This window comes from Lycium barbarum, chromosome 7 (assembly GCF_019175385.1).
Source record: "Lycium barbarum isolate Lr01 chromosome 7, ASM1917538v2, whole genome shotgun sequence".
NCBI classification, from domain to species: domain Eukaryota; kingdom Viridiplantae; phylum Streptophyta; class Magnoliopsida; order Solanales; family Solanaceae; genus Lycium; species Lycium barbarum.
This window is the reverse complement of record NC_083343.1, coordinates 2,941,352-2,968,433: the sequence shown is the minus strand read 5'-3', so window position 1 is coordinate 2,968,433 and position 27,082 is coordinate 2,941,352. Positions and strand designations below refer to the sequence as shown.

At 33.5% G+C, this 27,082-nt stretch overlaps 2 protein-coding genes across 2 annotated transcripts; both read right to left on the bottom strand.

Moving 5' to 3' along the window:
* Window positions 1–17,666: 17,666 nt before the first annotated feature.
* On the bottom strand, window positions 17,667–18,737 carry LOC132602764 (receptor-like protein EIX2). Its single transcript, XM_060315537.1, has 2 exons — window positions 18,515–18,737; window positions 17,667–18,439 (listed from the first exon to the last, which is right to left on the bottom strand). Exons 1-2 carry the CDS (start codon window positions 18,735–18,737, stop codon window positions 17,667–17,669), a joined length of 996 nt encoding a protein of 331 aa, XP_060171520.1.
* A 97-nt stretch (window positions 18,738–18,834) lies between these two features.
* On the bottom strand, window positions 18,835–20,715 carry LOC132602763 (receptor-like protein EIX2). The gene has a single exon (XM_060315536.1). The coding sequence runs from the start codon at window positions 20,713–20,715 to the stop codon at window positions 18,835–18,837; it is 1,881 nt and encodes a 626-aa protein (XP_060171519.1).
* Between the last annotated feature and the right edge of the window lie 6,367 nt (window positions 20,716–27,082).

Below are 27,082 nucleotides of genomic sequence, written 5' to 3'. Positions count from 1 at the left end.
TTGCTTCAGGCATTTTAAATCCTTCAGGAATTTTCATATAGACTTCATTATCAAGTGAGCCATAAAGGTAAGCTGTAACCACATCCATCAGATGTATTTCAAGGTTTTCATGTACAGCTAAACTGATGAGATATTCAAATGTTATGCCATCCATAACTGGTGAATATGTTTCTTCATAGTCGATACCGGGTCGTTGAGAGAATCCTTGTGCAACAAGGCGTGCCTTGTATCTCACAATTTCATTTCTCTCATTCCTTTTTCGCACAAAAACCCATTTATGGCCAATTGGTTTTACACCATTAGGCGTTTGGACTACAGGTCCAAAAACCTCACGTTTGGCAAGTGAATTCAATTCTGATTGAACTGCCTCTTGCCATTTTGGCCAATCATATCTTCGTCGACATTCTTCGACAGATTGGGGTTCCTGATCGTCAATGTCTTTCATAATATTTAGGGCAACATTATATGCAAAAACATTATCCACTATAATCTTCGATCGATTCAAATTTATCCCATCACCAGAAGAACTCAATGATAGTTCTTTATTTACTTGAGTCTCAGGTTCCCTAATATCTTCAGGAGTATCAGGATTAGTCAGATCTTGAATATCTTCATGATATTCTTTCATAGTGTCATTTTGATCATTTTTCGTGTTTCTTTTTCTAGGATTTTTATCCTTAGAACCCAATGGCCTACCACGCTTCAGGCGTGCATGAGATTCAGAGGCTATGACACTAGTAGATTTTCCCTTTGGGACATCAATTCGGATAGGCACATTCTCTGCAAGGATATGTGACTTAGTTATCCTTTTCAAATCAGTAAATGCGTCTGGCATTTGATTTGCTATTTTTTTGCAAGTGAATGATCTTCTGGATCTCCTGTTCACATATGGGGTCACGTGGATCAAAATGAGATAGTGATGGAACTTTCCACACATTCTCTTTTGATTTCTTTTCTCTCTCCCCCTAATTGTGGAAAATTTGTTTCATCAAATCGACAATCTGCAAATCGGGCAGTGAATAAATCTCCCGTCAATGGCTCAAGATAGCGAATAATAGAGGGTGATTCAAACCCAACATATATACCTAACCTTCTTTGGGGGCCCATCTTAGTACGTTGTGGTGGTGCTACAGGCACATATACAGCACAGCCAAAGATTCGGAGATGAGCAATATTTGGTTCATGACCAAATACTAATTGTGACGGGGAGTATTTATTATAATGAGTCGGTCTGAGGCGAATAAGAGATGCTGCATGTAAGATAGCATGTCCCCAGACGGTAGTGGGCAACCGTGTTTTCATAAGTAGTGGTCTTGCTATCAATTGTAGTCGTTTAATAAATGACTCAGCAAGACCATTTTGGGTATGAACATGTGCTACAGGATGTTCAACTTTTATCCCAACTGATAAACAATAATCATCAAAAGATTGAGATGTAAATTCTCCGGCATTATCGAGGCGTATAGCCTTAATGGGATAATCCGGACACTGTGCCCTTAAGCGTATTATTTGTGCCAATAATTTCGAAAACGCCAGATTTCGAGACGATAGGAGGCACACATGAGACCATCTTGAAGATGCGTCTATTAGGACCATAAAATATCTGAATGACCCACAAGGTGGATGAATAGGTCCACATATATCCTCATGTATACGTTCTAGAAAAGTAGGGGATTCAATGTCAACTTTCATTGGTGATGGCTTAGCTATCAACTTACCATGATAACAAGCAGCACATGAAAATTCACCACTTTCAAGAATCTTCAGGTTCTTAAGTGGATGCCCATTTGAATTTTCAATAATTCGTCTCATCATTATTGATCCAGGGTGACCTATTCGGTCATGCCAAAGCATAAAAGTACTTGAATCATTAAACTTCTGGTTTACGATCGAGTGTGCTTCAATTGTACTAATTTTTGCATAATACAGACCAGAAGACAAAGTTGGTAATTTCTCCAAAATATATTTCTGGTCGGAGACATTCTTTGTAATGACAAGATATTCATCATTTATTTCGTTTAATGTCTCAGCGTGATATCCATTACGGCGGATATCTTTGAAACTTAACAAGTTTCTTGGGGATTTAGAAGAGAATAATGCATCTTCTATAACAAGTTTCGTCCCCTTAGTCAGAAATATAGTAGCTCTTCCGGAGCCTTCAATCAATTTTGAATTGCCAGAAATTGTATTAATATTTCCCCTTTTTCTATGCAAGTGAGAAAAGTATTTCTCATCTTTGAATATGGCATGTGTTGTTCCACTATCAATCACACAAATATCTTCATGATTGGTCATTGATCCAAATAAAATTTGAGGAATTTCCATAGATTCTTCAAAATAAAATAATAGATAAAGTGAATATCAAAGTAGATATTATGATTAGGCAAAGCATTACACACATTTTATTACATATATTACTATTTAAACAAAGCATTACACACACTTCATTTACATAAACATGGAAACATAACCACATACAAACGACACGTATGAAATATCTAAGTTTTTACAGATCCATCACCGATCAAATGATCTATTTTCCATTCAGGGAGTTCAAAGAAATCTGTCACATCTAGATGCATGGGCTCAACATTATCTTCAGAAATAAAATTTGCTTCGGCATCCTTTTCTGCCCTTTTGAGAGAGGCTTGATACAAATCAACTAGGTGATTTGGCGTACGACAGGTACGTGACTAGTGCCCCTTTCCTCCACATCGGAAGCATTTATTTTCTGAATTTTTCTTTTGCACAGCTTTATGCTTTTCATCCTTCCTTTTACACTGCTGGTGGTGAAGGATATTATTTGGTGCAAGACGAGAATCATGATTAAAATTCCTTCCTCGACCACGACCATGACCACGACTGGGGCCACAACCTCTTTCATGCCTAGAATGTTGAAAATTTGCCTCATTCACTTCAGGGAATGGGGCAGTACCAGTGGGTCGGCTTTCATGATTTTTCATTAATAATTCATTATGTTATTCAGTCACTAAAAGATGTGCTATTAAATCAGAATATTTCTTGAATTTCATCTCTCGGTATTGCTGCTGCAGGAGCATACTCGAGGCAGGAAAAGTGGAGAATGTTTTCTCCAGCATATCATGATCAGTAATATTTTCACCACATAATTTCAACTGAGAAATAATTTTAAACATGGCGGAATTATACGCCTTAATAGATTTAAAATCTTGTAGCCTTAAATGGAGCCAATCAAAACGTGCTTGTGGAAGTATGACCATCTTCAGGTGGTCATATCTATCTTTTAAATTATTCCACAGAGTAAGAGGATCTTTAACAGTGAGATATTCCATTTTCAAGTCCTCATCAAGGTGATGGCGGAGGAATATCATAGCCTTGGCACGATCTTCGTTTGATGCCTCATTTTTATCTTTGATGGTGTCTGCCAGACCCATCGCATTAAGGTGAATTTCGGCGTCAAGAATCCAAGACATATAGGTATTGCCGGATATATCTAAAGCTACAAATTCACGTTTGGTAAGATTTGCCATTAGTAAAGAAAGATAGAAAATCAATACCTTCGAGGCTTTAAAGTATTTGCTCGGAACGGCAGAGTCTCGTGCTGATAACGTGTTATAAAATGAAGCTAAAAGAGTCACAATATTAAAGGATGAAAACCATAGAAATGACAAAAGAGGAGAGATTTTTACTATTCTTCCAAAATGTGTTACAAGTGTATTTCATATGAAAACTTATGCCTCTATTTATAGTGCTACATATGCATTCAATATATGAGAAAATGGAGGAACCATTAAGATGGTGGAGGAAAATGGAGGAACCATTAAGATGGTGGAGAAGAAGCATTATATTTGTGTATTGGACATCCATAATATATTTCATAACAATGTGAATATTATAGGGGATATATTGTAGGCCGCCATACAAAAAGAATTAAAGCAAAAGTTTACTAATTGCAAGTAGCAACTTAGGCGGGTGCACCCTTGTCATTAACAAGTTGTCAACTCAGTTGTTTAATTTACCTAGATTCCTGGATTATATACAACACTGTATTGTTCTTCAATAAATCATTCACACAAAATAAGGAGAAATAGTCAGCTTTGTTTGATAAAGACTAGTAATTATAGTATCTAATTACCAAATTAATAGATGATGGAGCTTCCACATTCAATTGTATGGTCAATAGTTCTTGGGGTGCTTATTTAAGATGATGCCCAATATCTAGAAGATTCAAAATAATTAGTCCTGCATTAATCGTCACTTTGTTATTTCTGGAGTCATAATAGTACCATATTTTACTACTTTGAAAGCTAATCTAATATGAGCGAAAAATAGGTAAAGTATGAGTTCTTGAATAGAGCCCATTTTCAATAAAAGGGAAAAGAACACAATTAGTCGTGGGTAACTTTTTTAAGCTATCTTTGAATAACGACTTTGCATCACTAAGATATAAAGTTTGATTCTCATCCGATCAGACCAAAAAAAAAAAAAAAAATTAGAAGTAGCTTATCTATGGAATAACGACTTTGCATCACTAAGATGTAAAGTTTGATTCTCATCCGATCAAACTAAAAAAATAAAATCCTTTAGAAGTAGCTTATCTATGGAATAACGACTTTGCATCACTAAGATGTAAAGTTTGATTCTCATCCGATCAAACTAAAAAAATAAAATCCTTTAGAACTAGCTTATCTATGGAATAACGACTTTGCATCACTAAGATGTAAAGTTTGATTCTCATTTGATTCTCATCCGATCAAACTAAAAAAATAAAATCCTTTAGAAGTAGCTTATCTATGGAATAACGACTTTGCATCACTAAGATGTAAAGTTTGATTCTCATCCTGATCAAACCAACAAAAAAACCTTTAGAAGCAGCTTATCGATGGAATAACGACTTTGCATCACTAAGATGTAAAGTTCGATTCTCATCCTATCAGACGAAAGAAGTCGATTCTAATTACTAATAGTTGTTGAAATAGATGTATCTTTTAGTGCTATTTAGAGTGCAATAGTTATGATAATCAAAGTTTTATGGATGTATTGTAAGAAGAGTTTTTCTCCTATGAATAATTAAAATATCGACGATCATTTCATTCGAGCCACTAAGTTGTATTTTGGATGTTACACGAATATCTAAAAGCCCACATGAAGTTGCCCACACGAAGTTTGGGCTTTGGTTGGGCTATATACATAGCTGGACAACTTTGTGATTGAGCCCAATATGCTTGTTCTTTCTCTATGTCCAACCTAACATGCTGTAGCCTGTAGATACTGAACAAAATTGATCAGTTTATTAAACCTAAAAGATCTTCAAGCAATGCTCACAAAATAGTAAGGAATTGCTGAAATTTACAATGTTTTAAAGTTTAGATGTCTCGGAATCAAACTGACATTTGAAGTTTCATGGTCACATCTGAAATTTAAACTGTCAAACTCTAACTGCATATGTTAAGGTCTGAAGTTTGAATGCAGTTCAAAAATCTAGACCTCATGTCTAAAGTTTTGGTTTTGATAGTTCAAACCACAGACCATTGGATATAAAGTCAGGCTTTCCGAAGAGGAAGCAACAGTAGCAGTAACATGAACGGTCTAAAGTTTGCCAAATTGGTTATACTTCAAATAGTTATTAAAAATTGGATATGTTTTAAATAAGGGTGCTAAGAGCGGCTCGCCGAGTACCATTTCTATCCGAATATATTACTCCCTCGTGAGCTTGCCTCAATCTTATTCATTATCATTTGACTGGACACAAAATTTAAAATATTATATTTGACTTATATAAGTAGATTATTACTAGTAAAAAATAATAATTGAAAAGTTAGTAAATAGCGAAGACATCACATCCAGATTTAAAGAAAGTTTTATAGAAATAGGATCTTGTTATAATTTAGAATGTTTTAAAGTAGAAAAGTTTTATTATTGAGAATTTGATAAAGTTTTCATTCATAGATCAACAATACATAATTAGATACTACCACTGGAGAAATATATTTTTTCAGACAAAAAAAAGAATTGTGGAAAATTGATTTGAGATGGCTTGGAAAACAAGTTCTACTTTGGATTTCATAACTATTCCACCGAAAGTTCCATGAATTTTCTAAAAAGCATTAAATTTTTGTGAAGCACATGTGTCAACATTTTTTTTTCTGACCACCTAACTTTAAACTTTTTTTTAATTCACTTTTGTCAGAAGTATACTGCTACCCATAATGTTCGTATGAAATTCCTTTACCATTTCTCAGATAGAACCTACAAATTTACCACGTGAGAATAAATATAATTTGTTATTTTAGTATATACAGTTTTCTACACTATCGTTCAGTAACTTTGAGTGTATTAGCACCAGACCAATTAAAAATATAATAACAAAATTTGGTTTGGAATATATAGTTAGGTTCTCTTCGTCCTTAATTAAAGTTCTAGAATATGAAGGGCGGAGCTATATTATTAAGTACCGGTTTGCACGATCTTAATAGCATTTTACTTATCCTATATTTTTCTTAGGAAATTCATTAATTATGTATAGATATTTAATTGCGAACTCAGTAACTCAAACGAGCCAATGATTCGGTGGTATGTTCAGCGCCGATGATTTTAAAATTTTGGCTCCATTTCTATGAGGTACGCCTTGTGAACGGAGAATATTTCAGTAAGGAGAGGCTTACTCCCTTAATTAGTGGATCCTATCACAGCGCATGAAATTCAAGATTAGTCGAGTGAGTAAGACATCAAATATCGAAGGATTAAACAACAAAAGATGAAACTAAACTGGTCCTGATGAATCTACTATGTGTTAACTTATGCAAGAACGACTTCAAAGGTGTTTCTTTAATGAAACATTTCTTTAATTAACTCTTCTTCCCCAAATATATATAATGGAAATATTCACAATTGGAGAGAGTTAATTTTTAGTTTGTTAGAAATAAAAATAATAAGCACATATCTGTGAAATTCATAAAAATCATGTAATATTTGGGGAAGAAGAATTAATAAATAATTACAAATTACTCTAATTTAAAGGAGACTTGAATCCATGAATCCTGATTTTAAGAATATATATATATATATATATATATATATCCTTGTGGCTCCCTTAATTTAAGGTTAAAAACTGTAAATATGTGTTTAATTAAGATTCCAGATCCATCATGGCATCATCTCTGATCCCCTTGGATTCTTTAGTATGGATGCATTTTTTATGTGAGACAAAATATGAAAAAGACCTGATCAAACTTGTACTCGTACTCAGATAACTAATAGTTTTCCATTAGAATCAAATCTAAAATTTTTAGAACATGAGTGTACCACTTTAAAAAAATGTATCTAGTGGGAATCAATCACTGGTCTTTCAGGTAAATAACTCAACCTTTAATTAAGTGCACCATTTAGCCTTCGTGTGGCATGAGTACCAAAGGATAATATTTTCCCAATTTTCAAAAATATATACATAAAATATCTAATTTTACGAAGAGAACGTGGATTCACGTGCCTCAATATTAATGTACAAATTCAGCCCAGTTTTCGACCACCAAATGATTATGGCAGGATAGATAGAGTTCCTCAATTATTATTTTTATTTTTCTATTCGATATTCGGTATATGTGCTTTTAGGATCCAACTAAATTAAATTTGGATTCGCACCTGAAAGTTAACAATGGGGTAAAATGGCAGTTTCAAGTGATTGTAATTTGTAAGTTTTTCAAGATAGCTTATTTTCATTTGATTTGAAATCTATCTCGTCTCCATTTAATACCTACACTCACCACGATTTTGCATCCATAGGTTAGTGTATCTGTAGATCAATGCAAGATACATGTGATCGAATCATTTCAAACGACCTTCTCTTATTTTATCCTCAATATATGCTACTTGCACCTTCTATTGAATGTGATCATTTCTAATCTTGTCCAATCTTGCATATTCATCTTCCATGTGTATTTGAGAAAAACCCATCTAGTAGTCGTGGATATTTGAAATTTAACGGCCAAATATTTAGTGTTAGTTTTATAAATGTCCTATTAAAGTTTACCTTTCAGTAGACAATACTACTCATATTTGCATATATATATATATATATATATATATATATAAGCAGGCCAAAGGCCCACGTGGCATTCTATATGACCAGGAAACATATTTATCTTTTATCTCCTTTTTAAAATTTATTCTTCAATTATTATTACTTAGAAAAAATAAAAACCCTGGCCGAAACGTTGCTTGAAGGCAAAATAGAGAAGACCCGTCCCTCTGTTTTCTTCACCAGAAACGGTATGAGATAACTCTAACTCTCCCCAAAATGGAAGTCTAGGTAAAATCAACAAGGAGAATAGTATATTATTTGCTGCCCATTGTTAAAGGCTACCTGTCTAATAGTAAGATGTAGGACTGTTTTATTTAGACAAAGCTAGAGGTTCTGTATTTGAAGTTTTGGGTTTCACTTTAACTTTATAGACTGACAGAACTATTTCAAAAATTCTTTTATCAATTTTCCCAAAATAAATATTGTAATTACAGAATCTTTCTCCGATTACTCTCTGCACTAAGGCTTCATTTGTTTTCACTTAGTAAAGGATTTAATCCTAATTATTAAGATCTCAATCATTATGTCTATTCATTTTTTAAGTCTGAATCTTAATGTTGTAAGGAAATACTAGAACACTGAAAGTGTAAAATGTTTTATTGTCATGAAGATACAATTCTTATAATAACAATTAATAGAAACATTTAATTTCTCTTGTGACAGCGTGAAGGGCGGGTTAGTTTGCTAGTATAATATAAAGTTAGGCATAGACAAGGTGAAGTGGCACCTATCTATGGCCAGCATTGCTATTTATCTTTTTTGTGATTTTTTTGCTTTTTTCTCTAATTTTCTATTTTTTTAAAATCTAAAAATGGCTTAATAATTACATTATTAAATGAGAAGGAATTAATTGCATTATTAAATGAGGAGGACATGTAGTCCTCTACGGACTCTTCCCCTAAAGTCTGAACGCACGATTTAACTGTTACAAATTTTTTGGAAGAAGCCTAAAAGTTTCCACCTGTCGTTACTGCTCCTCCTTTATTTTGGTAATAGAAGAATGAGCCATTTCAAGGGTTTGGTTTTTTATTTTCCATGGTGATTAGTCCTGAGGGTAAAAATCATTTTAGTCCTCTAATTTTACTTTAAAAATCAAAGACCTCTCCCAACATTGAACAATTGATATTTTCATCCCCTTATCTCAACTTCCGTACATTGACCGGTAACTTTATATTATTTGATTGTTATGAAAGAGGTAAAAGGAAATTTCACTTATATTTTTAATTAATTAGTTAGTATCCTATTTAATAATATATAAATTTTTCATAGTTTTCTCCGTTAATTAATTTTAACACTTTTTGTCGTCTTCAATTTTTCGTCATAACCTAAGCAGTTCTTCATATTTTCAGGGCACCTTTCAAACTCGGAAGGTTACAAGGGTTTGAAAGGTTCTCCGAAAATATGAAGAACTGCTCTAGCTATGGAGAAAAATTGAAGACGGCACAAAGCATTAGAATTAATTGACGGAGGAAACTGTAAAACATTTATATATTATTAATTAGGGTACTCCCTAATTAATAAAAAATATATAAATGAAATTCTCTTTTACTCCTTTGATGATCGGTCAAATAATATAAAGTTACCAATCAATGGTCGGAGAAGTTGAGATAAAAGGATGAAAATGTCGATTGTTCAATGTTGTGGAAGGTCTTTGATTTTAAAGTAAAGTTGGAGGACTAAAATGATTTTTACCCTTAGTCCCAACCTCCAGGTCCTCATTTTTTTTTCTTATAACTCCTACTGTTTTTGTTTCTGTAAATTGTTATTTCACTATCTTTTTTCTTTAGGTGTATTAAGGTGTAGAAAACATAATACGATCACACCTCAGTTGACATATTAATTGTAAGAGTTTTTTCTCCATAACTCATACATTTTATATAAGGCTGGGTTTATAAGTTTTGTCAATTTTAATTTTTGTATTTCTTCTTCATTCATCATCTTCTTCCCATCTTTATTTATAATACCAATTGCTCTCTCTGATTGTAAAAACTAGCTTATTTGATTGGGGTAAGCTAACAGGTCTTTGCTTTCGTGTCTTGATTGCAAAAGAAGATTCACGAGAGTTTAGCAATAATTTGGTATGAAGAGCGTTACACCATCAAATACAAGATTGTTCTCAAATTCTTAGAAACTGGAAAAGGTGTAGTTCCTCTATCCGAATTTATGTGACATTTTTGGCTTCTTAAGAGTTAAATTTATGTAAACTTTAATTTGATCAGTATTTTAATTTGAAACTAAATTTTATTGTATTGACATGAAAAGATAGCTATATTTCAATTTTATAATATTGAGTTGATTTAATCCAACAAACATTTTACAAAATTAGTCAAATTAACTCTCGATAAGCCAAATTAGTTACATAATTTGGGACGGAAGGAATATAATTTTTCCCTTTTAACTTAAGGTGTTAAACTGTCCCATGGTTGCTTTTCTTTTTTAGAAATTGGTTTTAACTCTAACTGGATGAATATTTGTTTTATTTGGTGACATTGTGATTTGGGTTGGATTGATTTTTTTTTTCTGGACAGATTTATAGGTTGGCATATGTGTATTTGTTGTTTCAGGCTCTACCAAATCAACAAATTATAAATGCCGTACAAGATTCGAAAAGGGATAAAAAAAAAACAAGCACGTGCATTCATATATTTTTTTTATGGACAATGTATTCAATATATTTGTGTATTTAAAGAGTAATTATTAAAAAAAAAAAAAGGGTTGGCGTTAAAATTATTCCTTACTGTTTTATTGATCGACATGTAAATATCATTAGTTTTCTTAAATTGTTTTACTTCGTACTTTTTGGTTTGTAATCTTTTTGAAATTTTAATTTTTTTTGTTTGTATTAAGTCAATGTTCTTAGAGAGGTTTAAGGCCGACAAAACTGTTATGTTTTTATTGCCCTCTATTGTCTTTTTTTCTTCATATTTTTCTCTTACTTTTTAGTAAATCTACAATCGTTATACTTATTAGCATGTTTCACTTTTTGTGCATTTATCTGTAAAAATTTATTTCCTTGGAAGAATAAATTTTTTAAACAAAATGTAGAGATTATCTATATTTTTATTTATTTACATCAAACTTTTTGTATCTTTTATTTTCTTTCATTAAATCTATGATTATATGTGCAAAATAATTCTTTCCCTATCGTGCGAAGCGCAGATAAGTACACTAGTGCTAAATAAAAGAAGAAAAAGTCTTAAACAATATGCCTATAAGAATCTCACACTATTTTTTTTTTAATAACTGTGAATATTTATCATTAATAATCCAAAAAAAAATAACAATCTAAAGGGCACCTAGTTAGTTCCAAAAACCACCTTTTGGGGGAAATCTAGGCCGACTAAATTACACATTAAATGCTGCAAAGAATCTCACACTATTATTGACCTCATTTTTTAATCCCTTTCTTTTTCTGAAGAAAAAAAAAAAACGAGTTTCAATTTTTGGAAAAGTGATTTGATAAAATTTTCAAGTATTTTTTCACTTATAAAATTTTCCATATTTTTTCAAAAAGCTTAAATGCGTATCCAAGCACAACTTCAGACTTTCAAATATTGAAATTCTACTACTTTAATTCAAATATTCTATTAATTTAATGTCCAAACACCAACTAACAGGGGAGGATGTTGGGGGGGGGGGGGGGGGGGGGAGGGTGTTAACCCCAACCTCCTCGACAAAAAATTACATTGTATGGTATTTATTTTTTATCTTTTATACACATATATAGATTTTTTATCTCGTAAACACAAGATTCGGGGTCACTAATAGAATATCTCTATTTTCCCACTGAAAAATGTTTAGTGGTTATTTCCCACTGAATGCCGGTGGGGAAAAACCTAAAAAATAGTGTTTTCACACGGAAAAATTAAAAAGTTTTCTAGCATTTCAATGGGAACTTGTTTTCCACCATGCGTTTTCTTGGTGAGCTGGTTCAGTGGGAATGAGGTGAAAAAAATCATGTTTTATAGCATAAATTTTTCATTGAATGTCGATGGAAAAACATCTGTTTTTAGTAGTGGGTTGACTCAATAGTTCACGGGCTTCAAAATTCACCTTCAGGTTTCATGTTCAAATTCCAACTACATTATCCTAGATCAACCACTGTCGGCTAAGCCTTCTTATCAGCTAACATGTTATACAAAGACTAGTTGAGTTCACAGAGAAAATCAAACTTGAATCGTGCATGCATATTCATGGCGATCATGTTACTCTGCATGCAATTAGGGTAACAGCATACACGATTCGGTGACGAAACTCGATTTTGGTTTCAGTTGATCAGTTCAAATTGATGTTTATGAATCCTCATTGTTCATACAAATAACTAAAAGTTAGATTGGCTAATTATCAAGTAAAAGGAAAGAGCTTTTAGTGCTAATATTATTGAGTTCCCACACTATTTCGTGAGAATCCTATGGTAAATTTTTATCCCTATATCTCGAATTTAGTGTGGCTTGGGTGGTAGGTGGATTTGATGTTTCTAGTTATGGAGAACCAGATTTAGAGCCCGTTTGGGTTAGCTGATTAAAAGTAGTTGAAAAACACTTTTAGGCTTGATCCAGAGCATTTAGTTGAAATACATCCTGTATTTCCGACTTAATTAGTAGTTCGCTCGATCCTTTTATTTCCATGCTAGAGGAAATGGGATTCGAATCCATGACACAGTCTTCTTGTACGTCGATTTAGCAAACCAATGCCTTAAGATACTCCACCATACCTCTCCACGTTATTGATCGCAGTGGAATTGGATATGTCGGGTTTGGCTGCTTGCCCGAATGAAGGAAAAATATATTCGTAACACAATCTATCTCCAAGCTCGACTCTCTCTCTCTCTCTCTCTCTCTCTCTCTCATTGTTGTCCGGTTGACCATACAAGCTAGCGTGACTTCCTGCCTTACATGAATGAAAAATATTAATCTGAATACGAATAAGATACGTGTTTAGATAGAAGTGCTGAAGTTGATGGTTAGAGGAATTTGTTACACCCCTTACTTTCAGAGAAGCACTTCTTAAATTTGAACGTAAGTATGTCGAGCTATGACTAAGTAAAACAATTTTGGATTATGAGGAACGAAGCATTATTAAGTGTATAGTGTGAGTAGAGGATGAATTACGATCTCGTAAGTTCTAACCGGTAAGGACAACCTTGGAACCAAAGGAAATGACTATTATCAAATATGACTAATGATAAGTATCATGTATGGAGAGCTTCGGAATGTTCCGGGACCAAGAAAATTGAAGAAAATAAGTTTGTCGAAAATTTGGAGATTAGTAGAATTTTGAACAGAATTTTGGGTCAACTTTGGAGGGGTATATCTCCTAGTATATTAGGAGCTTTAAGGTGTCTCAAAAGCCTAAAATGAAGTTCGTCGAGTCTAGTTTCTAACGCAATAAACCGCTCATAAATACGACATCGGAGGATAGAATTATGGATGTTATCAGAGGCGGACCCAGGATTTTGAGTTCGGGGGTGCTGGACTCAGGAATTTTGAGTTCGGGGGTGCTCTATTAACTATTTATATCTGTTTCCTTTATATTTTCCATACAATTATACACTCCGTGATTAAGTTTAATGGGTGCCGGAGCACCCAAACTTTACACATGGGTCCGCCCCTGGATGTTATGAGTTAGGCTGGTAGAGCAAAAATGAGTGCTACAGTAACCAACGTGCTACAATAGCCGCACTGCTATAGTAACTGTTGCGGTACTTGCTATAGTACCGACTCTAGAATTCTTTAAAAGGGGTTTTACCCCTTATTTTTCATCAAAAAACACCCTCTAAGCCTCCTTCAAAATTTGGAAACTTCCACCAATTTCCATATATCAAATATTAAGCCTAAATAAGCTAGAATCCCCAAATTCTGGCCCGACCAGCGTATAGTTGCGATTACAAAATCGTACAGCGATGCGTTTTGGCGCAAGTTCAAGAAGAAAAGTGAAGATATAGCAATAATATTGGGAGTAAGGTATGAATCTCTTATTATTAATGTTAGTGTCGGTTTATTTACATATATAAAGTTGTTAAATAGTCGTATAATGAGTTGGTTAGTTGTGGAACTTGGAAAACATCGTGTGGGATGTTTATGGAACATGATGGTGTTGGAAATGATATTGTTGATATTGGTATTGTTATTTTTATTGTTGGTTGCTGGATTGTGATTTCGGGCTAGGCATATAAACAGGGGAGATGCTGCCCGAATTTTAGCAGATTCTAAAGGAGTTTAATTTGAAGGCTTAAGATAAGCATCTGACGATAAGACTAACATTAGTATTCATGGTTTTATATGTAGAGTTATGAGCTTGGAAGGATAACCATTGAGGAACTAAGAAGACCGAATGGTATGGTAAGGCTAAACCCTTTCTTTCTAAAGGCATGATTCTTTTGTTATAAACCTTTGTGCCATATCCATAATATCCTTGCTTCCACAAATTCTACAAGTCTATGAATCTCATGATCCTTACGATATTATTGAGCTTACTCATGATCTTGAGACTGTTCTTTGTGATTGATCTCACCTCATAATACTTATTCTTTCGAGGTGAGATATAGTGATGACGATTCTATTTCTAATGCTATCTAAGTTCATGGTTCTCGATACTCTCGTGACATTATCGATTTCATCTTACGATGGTGATCCTTCAAGGAATGATACAGTGATAATGATAATGCTAATTATGATGCTGATTTCATTTATGTATTTTTTTTTATGTTTATATATGTATGTATGTATGCATTGCACTCCCACTGATCAGTTGGGTACGGATGACACTGAGTCTAGAAAGGGCTAAGTACGGATGACACCGAGTCCCGAAAAGGCCGGGTACGGATGACACCGAGTCCCGACAGGGCCAGGTACGGATATGATAGATGTATGTATAGTAAATGTATGTGAATGCAAATATGGGTATATTGTGTATGGATGTGTATCAAATGTTTTTCCTATAGACAAGTTAATTTACGTGACAGAAATCTCAGGAAGTGTACGAGGTATAATTGCTCACTTTATCTTATGTTATCTTCATTCTTATATCATGTTACTATTCATGTCTTACATACTCAGTACATTATTCATAATGACGTCCCTTCTTATGAACGCTGCATTCATGCCCACAGGTGTAGATGGATAAGACGAGGATCTTTCATCATAGGCTGCCTTCAGGTACCAGTTACGTTTGGTGGCTCCACTTCTTCCTGGAGCATTTCCGAGCCTAAGTCTATATATATATATATGAATTGCGTTAAGGTATCTCGGGGGCCTTGTCCCTACTTGTATATTTCAGTCATGTTCATAGAGGCTTTGTAGACAGTTCCTGCGTATAGCTTAGTTATGTTGTGTCTGTAGTTATATTGGCATCGTAGCCCATTGCACATATATTTATGCATGATATTATGTTCATAGTTATCCCTTAGCCATATTTTTACCATTCGAGATAAGAAGGATGCAAGTTATAAGTTGGTTCGCTCGGTTCCCGTAGGGTGCCGGGTGCCAGTCACGCCTTACCAAGGGTAAGGTGTGACAAATTGGTATCAGAGCAGTTCTGTCCTAAGGTTGTCTGCAAGTCGTGTCTAGCAGAGTCTTGTTTATGGTGTGCAGTGCACCACACTTATAAACAGGAGGCTGTAAGGCATTTAGGAATGATTGACCTTATTTTCTCATCTTGGATCGTGCGATAGAGCTATGTCATCAGGATTCCCTCTTTCTTAATTCTTATATCATGTTACTATTCGTGCCTTACATACTCAGTACATTGTTCGTACTGATGTCCCTTCTTGTGGATGTTGCGTTCATGCCCGCAAGTGTAGATAAATGAGACAAGGATCTTTCATCGTAGGTTGCCTTCAGGTACCAGTTACGTTTGGTGGCTCCACTTCTTCCTGGAGCATAGTCGAGCCTAAGTCTATATATATATATATATAGACTTGTATATTTCAGTCATGTTCATAGAGGCTTTGCAGACAGTTCCTGCGTATAGCTTGGTTATGTTGTGTCGGTAGTTATGTTGGCATCGTAGCCCATTGCACATATATTTATGCATGATATTATGTTCATATTTATCCCTTAGCCGTATTTTTATCATTCGAGACAAGAAGGATGCAAGTTATAAGTTAGTTCGCTCGGTTCCCGTAGGGTGCCGAGTGCCAATCACTCCTTACCAAGGGTGGGGTGTGATAGAATCCTTCTTCACATGCGATGTTTTTTTCTACTTTTGGAGAAGAACGTTCTAGCGATTCCTCTAGTTTTACTACCTCCAAAGAAAAATGATGAATCCCCTTTACTTTTTCTCCTTATGGATATGAATATTTTAAGCAATTTTCTGTTTCTTCTATATCTAGCACTGAATCAAGGGGCTGCTCCATGACAAGATGCATCAAACATTAAAGTTGTAGGACTCTGCTCACTGTCTATGTTCAATGTTCATCAAGCTTGAATAGGAAAAGACAATTGGAGTTAGTCTTCAAATTGGACTATTGGAATTTTGAGGTCTATTTTCTGTAAGTTAGTTTCAATAATTGACTCTTAATTTTCACAGTACAGTTGTTTAATTTTAATTCTGTTGAGTAGATATATCAGTTTTAACAACTTTACACTTTCTCAGTAGATGTAATTGATATCAAGAAAGTTTTGAAGGCAATAGAAGAAGAAGGTTCCTTTTTTGTTGGTTGAATATCTTATTGTTATGATTATTTGATGGAACTTGGACAATGCTTGAGCTTTATTTTGATCTCACCCATTTAAATCTGTTTTTTAACATATCTTTCCCTCTTAATTTCTTTGCTGAACTAGATATTTTAACATCTCTTTCCCTCTTTACTACTACAAACTCAACCGTTTACTTAAAATGTTGCAATTTCTCCGTGCTTTATCTTTACCCCTGAAGGGAGAAAAAAAAGTTTCGATAGCCTACAATTCATTGATGAAAAAAGGTTTCGATAGCCTACAATTCATTGATGACATGCACTACAAACACATAGTCGTGTGAACATTCCCCATCTGATTCTTAGTTTGAGCTCTATTTTCGATGTAGTCAATGATACATTCTCTCGTAGCACCAGAGAACACTGGAAAACTTTTCCACAACTTTTAGTTTGTGTTAAAGTTAAAGTAGGGATAAGAATCTAGTGTATGGTCATTTACAATGTCCTATGATCTTCCTGAATAAGTTATCTAAGTGCGTATAGCACCTTGTCGGAGGTAGGGGTGTGGGGGAATGAAAGATGCTCTTGATTTATTCAATATTAGCAAATAAGTTAAACATTTAGGTGAGAACTTTCTAACTTATGAAATAAGTACTTAAATTTGCCCATGAAATTTGCAAATTCATGAAATCTTTACTTTGAATCCATGAAAAGCAGTTTATACATTTTCTCTAGTTCTTTCTTGTGCTGATTTTAGGAACTAAGATAAACATTTAGGTAGCATTGGTTCACACTATTTCATATAGAAAAGTAAGTAATATGTCCTATACTAAAACTAAAGCATAAATTATAACAGAATATGTGCTATACTGAAACTAAAACATAAATTATAACAGAATAGCAGAGACAAACTCCTATAGCTCCACTTATTGAATACCTTGCTAAAGTTGACAAACACTTTTCAACATTTTCCTAAGTGTTTCTTCTACACGTTAAATATCCTACCATTTTATGCTGAAAACTCCATGACCATTCCTTGAACTCCAAAATGCATGTCTCTATAAATCTGAAATAAGCAATTCTCCATCTTTTCTTGATGACCAAAGTGCCAAAAAATACCCAGAACCCAAACGAGTATCCCAAACCAACAACAACAAAGAACCATACTTTCTCAAGTTTATCTTCATCATCGGTTTCACCTTCGTCATCCGTTCCACTATCAGATGTTTTAGTCCTGTCACCATCACATTCTTTCAAAGGTGGACCACAAAGTGCAGCATTTCCTTGGAAAATTGTTGGATCAACTTTGGTTTGGAACTGAGCACTAGTGGGAATTTTTCCTGTCAACTTATTGTAAGAGAAGTTAAAATGAGTCAGAAAGTCTAAACTAGCTATGCTTGGTGGGATAGGACCTAACAACTGATTTATTGAAAGATCTAAGGTTTCAACCCATCTTAACTTTCCAATATCTGTCGGTATATTTCCTGTCAAATAGTTCCTGGACAAGTTCAAGGTCCAAAGTTTGTGTAAGCTTGTTATCTCTACTGGGATTTCTCCTGACAAACTGTTGCTCGAGAGATCGATACTATTGACTAGGTAAAGGGTAGTATCATAATAAAGTATTCTTCCTTTCGCCTCAAATTTCAGTTTCCCTTGATATTTTTCAGCTTCTGCATCAGTCAGCTCAACCTTGAATGCTTCCAGATTGCCAAAACAGGATGGGATAGAACCAGATAAGTTGTTTCCTGAAAGGTCCAGTATGTGAAGACCTGAAAGGCTACACTATTTGTAAAGGAATGGGGCCGGAAAACCTATCTTACTTAAACTGAGGATTAGCAGTGATCTCATTGTTTCCCCTAGCCAAGCTGGGATTACCCCTGACAATCGATTATTACTAAGATCAATGCTAATCATTCGCGTGCAGTTTCTCAAACTCGAAGGCAATTCTCCAGAGAGATTGTTGCCTGAGAGTCTTAAGAACCTCAGAGAAGATAGAGAACCTAGTGAGCCTGGAATTTGGCCGGATAGATGGTTCTCTGACATATCTATAAAATAAAGATATGGTAGCTTACCCCAGAAATCAGGAAACTGTCCGATAAGTTGGTTATTATCGAGGGCTAAAGTAGTCAACTGATTGATATCACCGATGCACTAAGGGAATGGTGCCATTTAGGTTGTTCCTGGAGATGTCCAAGTCTGTTAAATCACGAAGTACTCCACATATACTGAGAGGAATAGGTCCTGAAAATAGGTTATTCCTCAGATCCAACGATGTAATATTAGAAGACCATAACGGGAGAGGTCCCTCGAAAAGATTGGTGCTTAAATCCACATCGGCTGGCATGTTGAACTGAAATTTGTTGGGAACTTGCCCTGTCAAGTTATTGTAAGCCATGTCTAGAATATCAAGCTTCAAATCCAACTCTACAAACCAATCTGGTACAGCATCTAAAATCCCAGCAGTATTCAATATTATGCTAGTGAGCTCATTCTGTTCCTTCAGCCAATGTGGGAATTTGGGGCCTAATTGACATGACTGAATGGTCAAGAATGTCAACTTAAAAGAAGGAGTCCAATTTGGGCTGATGTTGAATGCCAAGGTAATATTCTTAGCAAGTTTAACACCAACAGAAAATTCTTGCAAGTTAGAAAGATTCAGTAAATGGGCTTCTGTGACAATACCTTCCCACATATTCTCAGAGATGTCCAATGAGATCATCGACTTGAGCTGCCCGATATTAGGGGTGAGGTTCCCACTCATTTTGTTTGATGTGAGGTAGAGTGTCTCCAAGGATGATAAGTGCCCTATAGTTTCAGGTATTGTGCCTGTCAGCGAGTTGTACCTCAGTTGAAGATCTTTTAACTTCCTCAAGTAGCCTAATGTATCAGGAAGATTGCCAATCAATGCATTACGACTCAAGTCCAATGTCTCCAAGTTGTTGCTTTGGCATTCTAATAAGGCATCGATAAAATCAGTAATGTTTCCACTGATGTTGTTGTCATTGAGGATCAATGCCTTCAAATTGCATAGTTTCCCAAAGCTTCTCTCGAGTGTCCCATTGAAACCATAGTTGGAAGATAGATCAAGATATTCAAGGGAAGTGAGCTTTGCAAACTCATCAGGCAGTTCACTATAGATATTGTTGGTGCTTAGGTCAAGATGCACAAGGTTACTAAGTTTGAATATCCATCGAGGGAAAATACTTGAGTTGAAAGCATTGTTGGAAAGATCAAGTACCAAAAGGGAAGTAACATTTAGATATGGAAGAGAAGATGGAAGGTTTAGAAGTTGACATTGAGGCAAATGCAACTCCAAGAGAGAAGGAAGATGATTATTGATTGTCTGAAGCCAGGAATTAGTAGCTTTGCTAAGATCTGAACCTCCCAAATTTAAATGTTCCAAAGAAGAAAGTCCTTTTATCCACTCAAGGTTTTTCTCAGCTGGCTGATCCGAGTAGAAACTCAAATCAAGAACTCGCAGATTTGAGAGGTTCCCAAGAAATGGAGACAATGAACCAGAAAAAGAAGCCCCCGAAAGATTGAGATACCTCAATTCTTTGATTTGACCAATGAATTCAGGCACTTGTATTCCTCCAAAATTGTTCATGCTCAAGTCTAAATATCTCAAGTGTTGTAACTCGAGTAAAGATGGATTAATCTCACCTCCTAATTCATGGTTTCTTGAGAATTTATTCCCGAGATCAATCTTTATGACATTTCCGCTCTTGTTATCACAGCTTACACCAAGCCATTGACAACATTCTCGATCATCAACCCAAGAAGATAGCCTGTCAGAAGGATCTGTAAGATTTTCTTTAAGCTTTAGCAGTGCATTCTTCTCTGTTTCAGTGCAAGTGCTTACACTAGAGGTGCCAGAAGAGGAAACGAAGTGATAGTCTATGCAAGTGAAATACAAAAGTTGAAAGAACAATATGATAAAGATGTGTTGAAACGAGTTGCTCTCCATATTTTCTTGCTGTGAATGAACAAGGAAGGAAAATCTCTTGTCATTTATAGTCATAATAGTTGGAAAATTTAAGCCAGTCAATTGACCTTGACGCCATTTACCTAGGAAAGAGTCTTAGTCCTTGTGGTGTCAAAAGTCAATTAGTATTCTGGTGGTGGATACGTGTCCTAGTCAATAACACTCAAGCATCAATTGCATACCTATCATTGCACCCAAAATTTCACTGAAATGTTTGCTATGTAACACTTTGTTATGGTACTTAGTTAACTCAATTCTTTTTAAGGCTACTTAGTAACTTTACCTTGGATAATTGAACCTCCTAACCTATTCTCTTGTTTTCAGATACTGTTTCAGAGTCAATTTTTTCCTTTTGCCAGAATAATTTTAAACATCAATCAAATTCTTTTCGTAACTCAAAAAGAATTTTATGAAAATGTTTTGGAGTCGCCACCCAATACAAATAATGGATCATCTTAACTGACATGTTAGGCAACTTAGTTAACTAAACTTTTCAGAAAAAAGAGTTTGATCTATATTTAAAACATTTTGGAAAAAGGAAAAAATTGACTTCAAAACGGTCTGTGAAACCAAGAGAATGGGTTAGGAGGTTCGATTATTTGAAGGAAAAGTGTGAGACATCCCTTGAGATTTTTGTGTGATCTGCGTTTACATTCCCATTTAAGTTGATTAATTAAAATTTAAACTAAGGCATAAATTGTTATCTTGTATAATCACTGTTTTTTTAATTGTGGAGTCACTATTCAGCTATGTAATCTATTCTTAATCATGAAAGGCATCAAATGGGCCATGCCAAGGTCTGTGGCGGAGGTATTAGCTTGCTGGAACAACACATATGGTTTATTTTGAAGATATGTCTAGTAATGTGGAAAATTATCTAAACTTGCATATGGTGGACTACTTGGAAAGTTGGAAGGAATAAACATTAATTAGATCTTTTGAAGAATTCTAGACAACACATATGGTTTATTTCGAAGGTAAGTCTAGTAATGTGGAAAATTATCTCAACTTGCATATGGTGGACTACTTGGAAATTTGGAAGAAAAACACATAAATGAGATGCTTTGAAGAAGTCCAGACAACACATATGGTTTATTTTGAAGGTAAGTCTAGTAATGTGGAAAATTATCTCAACTTGCATATGGTGGACTACTTGGAAAGTTGGAAGGAAAAAACATTAATTAGATGCTTTGAAGAAGTCTAGACAACACATATGGTTTATTTTGAAGGTAAGTCTAGTAATGTGGAAAATTATCTCAACTTGAATATGGTGGACTACTTGGAAAGTTGGAAGGAAAAAGCATTAATTAGATGCTTTGAAGAAGTCTAGACAACACATATGGTTTATTTTGAAGATAAGTCTAGTAATGTGGAAAATTATCTCAACTTGTGGACTGCTTGGAAAGTTGGAAGGAAAAAACATTAATTAGATGCTTTGAAGAAGCCTAGACAACACATATGGTTTATTTTGAAGGTAAGTCTAGTAATGTGGAAAATTATCTCAACTTGCATACGGTGGACAACTTGGAAAGTTGGAAGGAAAAAAAATTAATTAGACGCTTTGAAGAAATCTAGACAACACATATGGTTTATTTTGAAGGTAAGTCTAGTAATGTGGAAAATTATCTCAACTTGCATGCGGTGGACTACTTGGAAAGTTGGAAGGAAAAAACATTAATTAGACGCTTTGAAGAAGTCTAGACAACACATATGGTTTATTTTGAAGGTAAGTCTAGTAATGTGGAAAATTATCTCAACTTGCATACGGTGGACTACTTGGAAAGTTCGAAGGAAAAAAATTAAGTAGACACTTTGAAGAAGTCTAGACAACACATATGGTTTATTTTGAAGGTAAGTCTAGTAATGTGGAAAATTATCCAACTTGTATATGGTGGACTACTTGGAAAGTTGGAAGGAAAAAACATTAATTTGATGCTTTGAAGAAATCTAGACAACATTTATGGTTTATATTTAAAAAGCACCGAAGTAATGTCTAAACCCAATGATTAAAAATAAAAGAAAGATAAAGGATCCCAGAACAAGGAAACACCTTTTTAATTGTCTTAATAACTGGATCAGACCGAAGAATCCAAATCGAAGGTAAGTCTAGTAATGTGGAAAATTATCTCAACTTGCATGGTGGACTACTTGGAAAGTTTGAAGGAAAAAAACATTAATTAGATGCTTTGAAGAAGTCTAGACAACCCACATGGTTTATTTTGAAGATAAGTCTAGTAATGTGGAAAATTATCTCAACTTGCATTTGGTGGACTACTTGGAAATTTTGAAGGAAAAAACATTAATTAGATGCTTTGAAGAAGTCTAGACAACACATATGGTTTATTTTGAAGATAAGTCTAGTAATGTGGAAAATTATCTCAACTTGCATATGGCAGACTACTTGGAAAGTTGGAAGGAATAAACATTAATTAGATGCTTTAAAGAAGTCCAGACAACGCATATGGTTCATTTTGAAGATAAGTCTAGTAATGTGGAAAATTATCTTAACTTGCATATGGTGTACTACTTGGAAAGTTGGAAGGAAAAAACATTAATTAGATTCTTTGAAGAAGTCTAGACAACCCAAATGGTTTATTTTGAAGGTAAGTCTAGTAATGTGAAAAATTATCTCAACTTGCATTTGGTGGACTACTTGGAAATTTTGAAGGAAAAAACATTAATTAGATGCTTTGAAGAAGTTTAGACAACACATATGGTTTATCTATATATAATATAAAGCTAGGCATAGATAAGGTGATGTGGCACTTCTCTATGACCTCCATTTCTATTTATCTTTTTTCTCCTTTTTTTTGACAATTTTTTTTATTTATTTCATTTTTTATGTGCCTCTTCTCTTACATTATTATTGTATTCATCATTCTTTAAAGCACTTAAATGATAGAGAGTTATCCAAAATACAATTATGTGATATAAATGTGAGAGCAATAAAGGGACACGTTCTTTTGGTGGATTTATGTAAAAGAATTTACGTTTTGGTCCAACTTCTCATTTTCTAAAGTTTCAGCTATTTAAATTTTTAGATGATTTCTTAGCTTATAAATACATGTCTTTACACCTTTTTTACCTCAACATATTTTCACTACTCGAAAAAATTTAGAAAATTAGGTGCTTTTAATTTTTATCTTTCCTCATTATTAGTACTATTTATTTCTTTTCCTAGAAACCCTCCATTTGCCTTCGTTGTCTTCCGTTTTGCTTTTCAATCTGTGTTATAGTTTCATCTTTTCTTCTTTCTGGAAGGAAGACTAAAAATGTGCTATCAATTAATGTAGAGTTGAAACGTTTTCTTTCAATGTGAATACTATTAGCTCTATTTAGAGCACTACAAAAGAAACGAACAGAAACTTTAATTATAATTATAGACTCATTAACCATTTAGTAGGGGTTATAGAAATAAAGAGTTAGATTTGTAATGTATGGAGGTGGACAATATAATGGCTTGTGGGGAAAGGAGAGTAGACAAGCATAGGGAGTACGAATTTTCTTGTAACGGAATTATTGGAGTTTTATGAAGTATTTGTCATTGCTTCCTCAGGTTGTTCAGGTTCTCTCCTAATTTCATTTTTTTTTTTGGTAAATTATGCGGTGTTTAATTTGGTTGCAATAGCACCATATGAAGAAGATAGAGTTAAATACAACTTTATGAGTTTTGCATCTAATTATACGTGATGAACATGACGAGTTTTTATTTTATATTATTGGACAAATATGAAATAAGTGTTAAAATAATTTTATTTTATGTATTACCTTATAAACGTTCATATTGAGGAGTTCGGTGTTCGTACTTGAATAAAAACTTCATATTGTTAAATCAACATGATCTACTTTTATTACGGGCCACTCTTACTATTGGCATGTTATGTATATCCCTCAAGATGACTATTTGTTAATCTATAGTGTTAACACTTGCAGGGACGATATCATGACAATGTGTCCGGCTTTACAAATTAAAGATTCTATAAAAGATAATAATGAAGTACATAATTTGCTCTCGGACTAGATATTATTGCTACAGAAGGAAGTTCATGGTTTAAACAAGAAAAAATGAAGTTTTGGAAAGTTTGAATTTTCGGTGAAGAGATTTTTAAAAGTCTACAACAAACAATGTCTAATAACTTTGTTTCCCATTTTTAATGTTTCAATCTTTCTTCTATGCATGTTTGCGTCATTTCAGCTTTATCATCAAACCATCTATATTTATTCCTCAAAAACATTATTTGTATAAAACTAGAAAAATGTATGTAATGCTTTTATTTGGGTTTATTGTTATATTTTATTTTAAAATATGTAGTCTCTTCTAATACATTTGATTTTTTGTCCAAAAAATAAAATAAAAAAGTCATATGTATGCTTATGTTATATATTTATTATTTTTTAGTTTCGGTATAAATTAATATGCTTTGTACATCAACTAAATTAATAAATGGATGACGGAGTTATTAGAATTTTATGAATTGTCTTGTCATTGCTTCCTCAAGTTGTTCAGGTTCCTCTCCTAATTTCATTTATTTATTTTTTTGTAAATTATGTAGTGTTTAATTTGGTTGCAATAGCACCATATGAAGCAGATAGAGTTAAATATAACTTTATGAGTTTTGCCAACATGATCTACTTTTATTACGGGCCAAACTCTTACTATTGGCATGTTATGTATATCCCTCAAGATAACTATTTGTAAATCGGTGATGTTAACACTTGCAGGGACGATATCATGACAATGTGTCCGGCTTTACAAATTGAAGATTATATAAAAGATAATATTGAAGTACATAATTTGCTCTCGGACTCGATATTATTGCAACAGAAGGAAATATATTTAGACAAGAAAAAGCAAAGTTTTGAAAAGTTTGAAAATTATTTTCGGCAAAGAGATTTTTACAAGTCTACAACAAACAATGTCTGATGACTTTGTTTCCCATTTTTATTGTTTCAATCTTTCTTCTATGCATGTTTGCGTCATTTCAGCTTTATCATCGAACCATCTATATTTATTCCTCAAAAACATTATTTGTATAAAACTAGAAAAATGTATGTAATGCTTTTATTAGAGTTTATTGTTATATTTTATTTTAAAATATGTAGTCTCTTCTAATACATTTGATTATTTTGTCCAAAAAATAAAATAAAATCATATGTATTCTTATGTTATATATTTATTATTTTTAGTTTCGGTATTACAAAATTAATATCCTTTGTACATCAACTAAATTAATAAATGAATGACGCGCACAGCGCGGATAAATTAACTAGTTTTGAAGATAAGTCTGGTAATGTGGAAAATTATCTCAACTTGCATATGGCGGACTGTTATACCCCGTTTTAACCGGGTTATATTAGGGTACAACATATTGGTGATTCCTATTTGTTTTATTTAAGGAGTCGTCACCTAATTGATTTAACGGTGAATTACGACACCTAATTTATTAACTAAGGTAAAGCTAGCTAAACCTCGTTAATAGTCTGCTTAACCAGTGTGATTCTAGGTAAGGGTTCTAATTATCCTAAAGGGAAGGGGTTAGGCATCCTTTAGAATCCGCTAACTACGGTTATCCGACCAAACATAGGTTAATTAATTAGACTAAATACAGTGCTTAAATTTTAGAAAATGACTTAAAAATATTGCTAAAGTTTTAAAGAGAAAATAATGTTAGTTAAAATAAGATTTACAGAAAATATAATAATTTGTATAAAAGAAAACTTTAAATGTCATTTTTGAAATAAGACTTATAAAGGTTGTTAAGGCTTTAAATGAAAGTATAGTAAATGCTATTCGAAGATGAGACTTGATGAAAATATGATATTTCGCCCATAAACAATAGCTTTTGAGAAAAAGATTTAGCAACTTCGAACTTTGAATAAATTATGTTATATGAATGTGGCAATGTAGAAAAATCTAGGCTTATAAATACGATTCAAAAGGAAGTGAGTTTTCCTCTCCTCTTTATTATTTAACTATACTCAGCCAAAAAATATGTATAATTGAATGAATCTTGAAAATAATGTTTATAAAATATACTTGAATCTATATTTGCGTATTAGTGGCGTTTTGAGATGTATATGATAGTAAGAATGATATATGATTCCCTCTACTTAAAATATATAGTCATGCCATTTTAATTATTCCGAATAAAATAAATATTTAGACATTATAAATAGTTTTAACATGAAAGGAGAATAAAACTTATGAAATTGATTGTTAGTCTTCCTTAAACTAACTACCCATTACTAAAACTAAACCTATTAATTCATTAGGATTTATTTAAGCTGAGAAAACAAAACAAACAAAAAGTTAATTGCATAATACAAATTAAATGCACAAAATAAATAGAGGGGTAGATAATTTAATTGGGCTCAGCCCATTTTTAAAAGAGTTGGTGTAATC

Bases quoted from the DNA above. Each gene is read 5' to 3' on its own strand.
- LOC132602764 (XM_060315537.1), bottom strand. From the start codon at position 18,737: ATGTCAGAGAACCATCTATCCGGCCAAATTCCAGGCTCACTAGGTTCT. The intron at 18,440-18,514 runs GTAAGATAGGTT...TGGACCTTTCAG, and splicing joins ACTGCTAATCCTCAGTTTAA to GAAACAACTTATCTGGTTCT.
- LOC132602763 (XM_060315536.1), bottom strand. From the start codon at position 20,715: ATGACTATAAATGACAAGAGATTTTCCTTCCTTGTTCATTCACAGCAA.